The sequence below is a fragment of the Mesocricetus auratus genome, unplaced genomic scaffold (genome assembly GCF_017639785.1).
Source record: "Mesocricetus auratus isolate SY011 unplaced genomic scaffold, BCM_Maur_2.0 Super-Scaffold_100009, whole genome shotgun sequence".
Classification (NCBI taxonomy): Eukaryota; Metazoa; Chordata; class Mammalia; order Rodentia; family Cricetidae; genus Mesocricetus; species Mesocricetus auratus.
The window spans coordinates 40,977,910-40,986,754 of record NW_024429193.1 but is presented as its reverse complement, the minus strand read 5'-3'; the positions used below and the strand labels follow the sequence as shown (position 1 = coordinate 40,986,754).

The 8,845-nt window shown below is 36.1% G+C and overlaps 1 protein-coding gene across 3 annotated transcripts in view; it reads right to left on the bottom strand.

Annotated features, from left to right (window-relative positions):
* Positions 1-1,856: 1,856 nt before the first annotated feature.
* Positions 1,857-8,845, bottom strand: part of Slc35a3 (solute carrier family 35 member A3) — a 34,891-nt gene continuing 27,902 nt past the window's right edge. For all 3 annotated transcript variants that reach the window (XM_005077114.4, XM_021231216.2, XM_040751981.1), the window contains exons 7-8: positions 7,361-7,494; positions 1,857-5,977 (exon numbers count right to left, since the gene is read on the bottom strand). In XM_005077114.4, coding sequence (XP_005077171.1) covers positions 5,887-5,977; positions 7,361-7,494 — 225 coding nt within the window. In that variant the 3' untranslated portion in view covers positions 1,857-5,886. The remainder of the gene's footprint in view (positions 5,978-7,360; positions 7,495-8,845) is intronic.

Below are 8,845 nucleotides of genomic sequence, written 5' to 3'. Positions count from 1 at the left end.
ATGTCTCAGCTGGTAAAGGTGCTTACTGACAAGCCTGATGATCTAAATTTGATCCCAGAATCCAAATTTACTCTCACAAATTGTCCTCTGACTTCCACATTGACACAATGACAACCCCCACACACACACCCCAAATGCTTTAAAATGTAGTTTAAGGGGGCTGGAGAGATGGCTCAATGGTTAAGAGCACTGACTGCTCTCCCAGAGGATTGGGCTTCAACTCCAAGAACCCACATTACAGCTCATAACCATCCATATGGAAATTCAGCTCCTTGGGGTCCAATACCTTCTTTTGGCCTCCTTGGGCACCAGGAATGAAAATGGCACACAGATCTTCATTCAGGCAAATCCATGCATATAAAATAAAAATAAAAAGTAAAATTAATTTAAAAAATTCTTTTAAATTCTCTGCCAGGTGTGGTTGGGAAAGACCAGTGTCCAGGAGACTATAGCAGCAGCAGCAAATACTCTAAGTCACCTTTAGCTACATAGTTTTAAGATAACTCAGGATTGACCATGAGACACTGTCTCAAAACTAAAGTCAACAACAAAAGGAGTTTTTTAAAAAATACTATCTTTGGGGGCTGGAGAAATGGCTCACTGGTTAAGAGCACTGGCTGCTCTTCCAGAGTTCAATTCTTAGCCACCACATGGTGGCTCACATCCATCCATAATCAGATCTGGTGCCCTTTTCTAGCCTGCAGGCAGAAAGCTGTATACATAATAAATAAATCTTTAATTAAAACAGCAACAACAACAACGAAAAATCAAACAAAACAAAACAAAAAAACCCCAAAATACTATCTTTGTGAGTTCACAGATAGAGTCTATGAAACTTTCACATCTACATGGGTACAGTCCATTGCATCGTGATTAAGATAATGAAGTAGCAAATGTAACACAAAACCAAAATATTTAATACAGAATCAAATTTAACTGATAAGGAAAATGGAGACAAATAACAGTTAAATGGGAAAAGAAACTCTCAAAGATATAATTAAAAAGAAAGTAAAAAGGGAAGGAAGAAGAGAGGAAAAGAAAAAAAGAGACAGGAAAAAGAGAAAAACAGGGAGGGAGATCAGACAGGGGTCCACTGTGAGATGCAGGCTGACCCTCAGACTTGCTGTAGCCCACACTGACCTCAAGTAACCTATTGCCTCAGTCTCCAGAATGCTTGGATCATAGGGCTGCACCATGGCTGTGCTGTAACTCCCTATGTGGACCATCACAGCCTCAAACTTAAGGTAACTGCCTGCTTCTGCATGCCACCATGCCTGGCAAACTTTGTTTTTATTTATTCCTTTGTTTTTACTTAGTTATTTGATAGGATCTCACAAAGTAGACTGGGCCTTAAACTCACAGAGCTCCACCTGCCTCTGCCTCCCAAGTCCTGGGAATAAAGGCGTGGGCCATCACGCCTGGTTTTATGGGTTTAAATTATGTGTAGGTGTGCGTCTGCATGTCGGTATGTGCACATAACAGAGCTGGTGGAGAACAGAGGCCTCTGATCCCTGGAGCTGGAGTTTTAGATGGTGGTGAGCCTCCTAATGTGGACGCTGGGAATGAAATGTAGGTCCCAGGGGGAGAGCAGTAAGTGCTCTTAACCATTGAGCTACGTCTCCAGTCTCAAAAGAAACACTAACACAAAAAGTAACATTGGAGTTTCAAGTAGTGCTTCTCATGGGAACTTAGCAAAAATACCTTTGTAAAATGCTGAGATATTTCCTTTTGAGCTCTTGAAGTATTCCGTGTGTGGCTACATCAGAGTAGAAATGGGGATAAATGTGGATGCCACAACAGAAGCCATCACACTCAGGCAGTGAAGGAAAGGTCCTGAGTAACTACTGAACCTGGCCGGCAGCAAAGAAGTATTTTATTTCAAACAAAATCCTTTGAGCTGAGATCATTATATAGGCAGAGAAATTCTAACCACTCTGGTAAAACAAAGAAAAGGAAGCAGAATTACATGTGACATCAAGTTACCAAGGGATGAAGATGAGCAAGTTATTCCTGAAATATAAAAACAAGAAAGTAATCCACAGATTAAATCAGACACAGGTAAAAAAGGGAAAGCAGGAAAATATAGTTATTTATGAAAATAATCTATTCCCCTTATCTATTAAATATAGGTAATAATGAATACCAAAAAACAACATGAGGAATTATCATTTTAAAAAAACACTTAATAAAAGACCAGTTTATACATTCCTTTGAAATATATTCGTAAAAAATTTAAAATACAAATCACATTCCCAAACCCAAAGAATCACTTTATGTAAATGATGTACAGACATAGACCAATTTAGGGTAGAAATCACTTTTAAAATATTTTAAATCACAGCAAATTATGTCTTACAAGAAAAGAAACAACAGACAGACATTTATATACAGTTGCTAAAGTTTCAAACTGGAATCACCGTGCAGGTGTCATAAGTCACTTAAACTAGTGCTATTCACGGATGCTTTGACAGGATACTTAGTATCAGTTTGCTAGATCATGGATTTAAAGAGCAAATGTTGAAACAATTATAGTTATTCCGTTATTCTTTTAAAAAATCCCAATTTCAAGTATGTGTTTAAAGTTGTAAATTACAGAAATACTCTCCATAAAAGTCAGGTATTTATTTGGTAAAGCAAGGCACATAGGACCAGATTGTGGTAAAGGTGCATTTTCTTTGGCCCTATAACTACTTTAAATATCTTGGAGATTCTTGAGATGACTTTCAATACAACATAAATACTTTTTATAAATTCAATGTAAAGATACAGCTATAGAAGTCAAATATTTTTACAATGAATGTTTAAATAGAATGAGTGATGCCAAAGCCTTTCTTTATAAACAAAACTCAAATGGGGGTGCTAGCACACACCTTAAAGCCCAGCACTTGAAAGACAGAGGCAGGCAGATCTTTGTGATTTGCTGGCCAGCCTGGGCTACATAGCAAGTTCCAGGCCAGCCAAGGCTACAGAGTAAGACCCTGCCTCAAAAAGAAAAGAAAAGACAAGACCTCAGTCAAATGATTGTGTAATGACATTTAAAGTCTACTAACTTGATTTGTAAGAAGAGTAAGCATTCTAAAGTGTTCAGAGCAGAGTGTCAATTTCCTTTTGGAATTTCCTAATGGACTCTTGTTTAAATATCCCATTGCCTTTTCTTCATATGAAATTCTGTGGCATTCCATAGAAACTGGTGTAAACCTTGAAGTTCTACATTTTTAAACTACATATTCTATTATAATAGTTAACTTCCAGCTTGAAAAGCATTCAGTACAGAGCTGCTATACTGCACTGCAGGGCTTGCTGGTGAGCCAAACTCTGTCAATGGGCTACGCCTAACTTTAATGCAGCTCTTGTTGCTATTCTTTCTCCAAGAATTCACACATTCTGTATTAGGGAAAATAGCTGAGCAACAACAAGTACACTTTTTAAAGTATCAAATTTAAATAATCCAAGCGTTATTATAAAAGCATGACAAAATTACACCATTGAACATCATTAAAACACAAAGCACATTACACAAAATTTCAGTATCAATATATATGACACAATCTAGGCTACAAGCCCATTTTTCCCCCAAATGTAATTTTTTTCCTTATAAATTTTTAAACTATACATTCAGCCAAATAACATTTTTAGACTGACTAGAAAAGAAAAATATAAATGACACCTAATAAAAGATTTCCAGACACCTGAAATGCATTATTACTTTAACAATCTTAATACCAATAACTTACTTGTATATATTTTTGTGGGGTTAAGACAGGGGTAGACAGATCTAAGTAACCATTAATTGTGAATCTACATGGTATTAGCACAACTGCCCACACAATACTTATGTGAGCCGAACATCAATCTGTATCCATGAATTTTATATATTTGCAAGATCTAGGCTGTACTTAGTTGTAGGCTTTAGGACATAGCTTGAATGTTGTGGTGGCCGAACACCATGCTCCAAATGGAGTTATTCAATCTCCAAAAGTTATTCAATCACTGAAAACCATAAATCTGGCATCCAGAAAACCTGGTATCACTCTGTCATCGCTGGTGCAATAGCTTTAAATACTCTGTAATTTTAAGTACTTTGAAACTGAATGGACTTGGCTAGGCATGTACACTATTGAGAGTACATGTGCACTAACAAGATCATAACAGCCAGTCCAAGTTAGCCAAGGGTACCTACCTTACAGTTCTTAGCAGTAGTACTTTTGAGTCAAACTCCATGTTACAAAATCTGTTAGAACTACCTAAAAAATAGTCATCTTCTTATAGGTTTGTATCTATTACAACAAACTTTTAAAATATATACAATATAAATGAAAAAATAAAGTAAAATACATCTTATATTCAATAGGTAATTCTGCATATAGTCAATAATTAAATAAATTATATTCCAAATATAGAATACATTTTTGTCTCCCATTTCACTTTATTATTTCTAATATAGTCTCTCCTTTGAATCAGCTTATTAAATAACTCATAATTTGTATCCTCAATGCCAGTGCTATAAGAAACAAAATCTACTATTTTAAAGCAAGTGGTTGCCCCCGCCCAGCAGCACTCATGGGGACATAGAAAGGGAACTCAGAATGCCACCACCTCTTCTGACATATGATCAGAGTATTGCTAGGGGAATGGGCTTTTAAGACCTAAAAACTTCTAAATAGCCTTTGAGCTTAAATTATAGTGCTACTTAATGTACTGAGCTGGGCAGGGTGGTCCATACCCTTAATTCCAGCAATCAGGAGGCAGAGACTGGTAAATCTCTGTGAGTTCGAGGCCAGCCTGATCTACATGAGGAAACCTTGCCTTTAAAAAAAAAAGTAATAATATGACAGTAGAGAATGTCTGTAAGAAAGTCAGCTTTGTTCTTGGTCCACTGATATAACTAGTACTATTTTTTTTATTGTTGCCTCTGTCAACAGTTGCAGAATAAAAGAAATTCCTACTGCAGAATAACAAAATTCTCCATTTCAAAATTATATGTAGTCTATACTTCATAGTTCAGATTTCTCCACATGGAGACTGGACAGTAATCATTATTTTGTTTTCAGTTATTAAATGAGTACCTAATCCCTTTAAATTCATTAAAAAGTTTTAATGGCAGCACACACAATTTAATTTAAGGTAATAATAAGAATTTCTCTTATATATTAGAAAGAAATACAACTGGAAAATGATGGGTAAAACTTCATTAGTGTCAAAGTCACTGGCTATTTTAGTATATGAAGAACATAACAGCTATCTCAAAGCAGTAAATGGTCTAAAGCTATACATGGAGAAATAGATTCTCCCTATACTAAACTTAAATATGAATCAAACCCAGACTACTTCATCAAGTTTTATGTAGCTGAACAAATAACATTTAGCAATCCTTTGCTTAGCAATCTTCTGCATGAATACAAAAATCCCAGATACATGGAAATGGTTTTATATTTGTTTGTTCACAGCTTTATAGGCAATTATAATCTTCTGACTTCAAATAGTCCGTGTAATTTGATATATCTGTACAGACAGAGTAAGATTAAGAACATGTGGTAAGCAAGTAGATCTGCCTTGCAAACATTGGCATTTGCATTTGTGTGCTCTCGCAAAGGCTGCACTGGACTGTTCTGCAGCAACCAAAAGGGTGAAGTTGTTATGAGCTCCGACTTCAGGCCTCCTATCCATATCCCTCTAACACTACTCCCTAGACACACTTCCAAGCTTGGGTTTCTAGCTGATATACACGTTTCATCCTGAAGCCTATACATTTTCAAATCATTTGAACAGTATGATCAGATTTAGCATGATGATATCTTCATAGAACCTGCAGAAGTCCTCTGTGCAAGATTAATGTTGAGATTCCTAGGGCACCATCGTGAAAAACCAGTTAAAGATAGTACATGACTATGCTTTAATGGGATTTCCTGCAGGTTTGGGATCATAACCGTATAAGAAAGTAGCTGCGATTACAAGGATGGCTCCAAGGAAAAAGACACTAAATAGGATGAAGAAAAAGAAAAGAAAAAGTCAGATTAAATGCAAATTAAGTTCTTTCAATATATGTAATATAAAACAATTGCAATTTGGGGAAGAAATATTCCAGTAACTAATAAACGCTGAGTACATTCTATGTCCAGGTGCTTGGCTAAATGCTTTTACCTTTGGGGAAAGGGTTTAAGGACTTTAAAAACTTGCCCAAAAGTCCCAAATAAGTAGGGGATGGGATTCAGTCACTGGCTTTGAGCTTGTACTCTCATCTACTGCACAGTTTCTGTTTCCAGTGCAGTACCCTCACCTAACGTGCATTCTGTATGGGATTCATCCAGTAATGAAATACCCAAAGCTTTAAAAAATGGAAAAAGAAAAGTTCATCCTTTCATGCTGAACTTAGGTGAATTTAGTTCAAAATCCAAGGTAATAATAACCAAAGCTCAGGCCCAATATTTACAGGATGTTTCCTCTTTCTTGGTCTGATATATGTAGAGATACAATTTACTTCATAGCAACTGGACATAATCTAGGCTAGCAATCATAATTTGTTATTACACATTTTTAAATGCGGCCGGAGGCATGGGTTAGTCTTGGCTTTAAGGTTTCTATTAATGGTTTGAAGTCATTACCCTCAACCTAAAAAAAAATCTAAAAGGACAGGAATTACCAGTCTTTACCCTTCCTATAAAAACAGAGGCTCGGCTTTGCTTTACTTGTTACAGGGTTTCACTGTGTAGGCAAGCTGGTCAACAGGTCCCATTGGGGCTAAAGTCAGGTGCCAGTGTGGTCCATTCAACATCATCCTCCACACTCTTCCCATTCATTCTATAAACCTGACCCCTGGACTCCATGTACTTTTCCATGATGTTGTCATGGCAGACACTAGTTCTTAACCACAATTCCCTTCCTCTTAAAAAGGGTTTATTGATAATGATTCAGGTCTACTGTCCAAGACTCACTCCCCAAGAGAGAGCTACCCTAATGTTTGTCACATTGTGATTAATTAACACATTATTTACATATTTGTTACTCTTCTCAGTTATGTACTCTTCATTAATTATAAACAGAAAACCTATCATACTATGATTATTTCAATGATTTGAGCCCCCTCTTTAATGAGCTGATATATACTTTCATTGATACTCATGCCATAATTTCTCTTGTGTCTGGTTTTCTAGTCACTGTGACTTTCTTGAATATAACCATCTTATTCATATGTTTCTTTTTTCCAGACTCCAAGAGTGATTGCTAGAACAGAGTGGCTATTTAATATACTTTTGGACATGAATAAGCAAATCTAAATGCAATCATGGTAATACTAACAACAAGACACACAGGAAAAAGTAAGAATGGAAAGAAAAATAAATAAATAGAAAGGAATATTTACCTGGTTGGCACAAAATCTTGCAACCAAAAATAGGATATAACTGTTGACAATATTATGGATAAAGAGGTGGCAAATCCTTTTAAAATATTGTCTGCATACTTAATGACAGCAGCTATTACAAGGCCTCCAAGCGCCTGTAAAAGTTATAAGACAGTGTTTTTTAAATGAATATAAGATTTTATTTCTCAGGGAAGCTTTAAGGCTTCTGTCTACAAATGTAACTATATCCTAGCAAATGATTCATATGAACAGAAAACAACACATTTCCAGTTTTGTCTTCTAGCCCTCAATATAACCATCAAAGCAATCTACAGTTTGCTGTAACAGAATTTGATCACATTACAAAAAGTCTTTTTTCGCCAAATTCAATAATTAAACACGTGTTTGGACAGCTTAAGGACAAATGTATACAGGATTTAAGTTGAATAAAAGACACTTTTTTACTACCTTTCCAACAGTCTTCTCCCTTTGTCTTCTTTAATTTTCTCTCCATTCTGATCTACCTCTTCTGGCTGTCAGGGTGCATGGTTTGGATTGTATTTTTGCAGTACTGTATACTGAACACCAAAGTTCATGTATAGGTAAGTGCATGGTAGGTAAGTTCTCTACCACTGAGCTATCTCCACAGTATATAAAGAACCTTCTACCAAATCATTCTCAAGCACCCATGTCAGACAGCTCACTATCTGTAACTTCAGTTCCAGGGGTTCTAATGCCTCTTCTGACCTCTGCAGACATTGCATGTACACAGTGTACACATATGCATGCAGGCACACACATATACATATATAACTAAATAAGTAAAACAACAAAAAAACAAACTTAGTGAGTGGTGAGTAGCTCAGTAGTAAAGTACTTGCCTAGTAGGTGTGAGGGCACTGCGTTCAATCCAAGCAACACACACATATTGGACTTTGCTATACAAAAATTCAAAATCCTGCAAAAATCCAAAATGTTCCAAAGCCCAGCACTTCTTTGAGCACTGCCATGAAGCACACATAAATGGAAAAGTCTGCACCTGCCTCATGTGATAAGTCAGTCATACAATGCAGGTGCACTCTAAACTGCATTAACATTACTTCCAGGCTACGTGTATGTACATACAGAAAGCAAAATTTTGTTTAGAATTGAGTCACAGTCACAAGGTATCTCATTATGTATATGCAAAAGTCCCAAATCTCCCACCATTAATTAAAACAAAAAATTTTTCAGATAATAGACACTTTTGTGTTTATTATTTGTCTGGTCTGGGTTTTTCTTCTACCAGACCCTATATACCTGCTTCCAAATCAAGGGACCCACTCTAAATGTCTTTCTTTAATGATGGAAGTCTAATTTATAAAAGCTACGAGTTATGCCCATTGGGCTTACTATAAATTATGTTTGAATCCATATTTTGGGGAAATACTGTTATTCATCTATTCCCTGTAGAATCCTTTATACCAGTTATATCAACTTCTTTTTTATTTTTATTTTTAAAGTTGC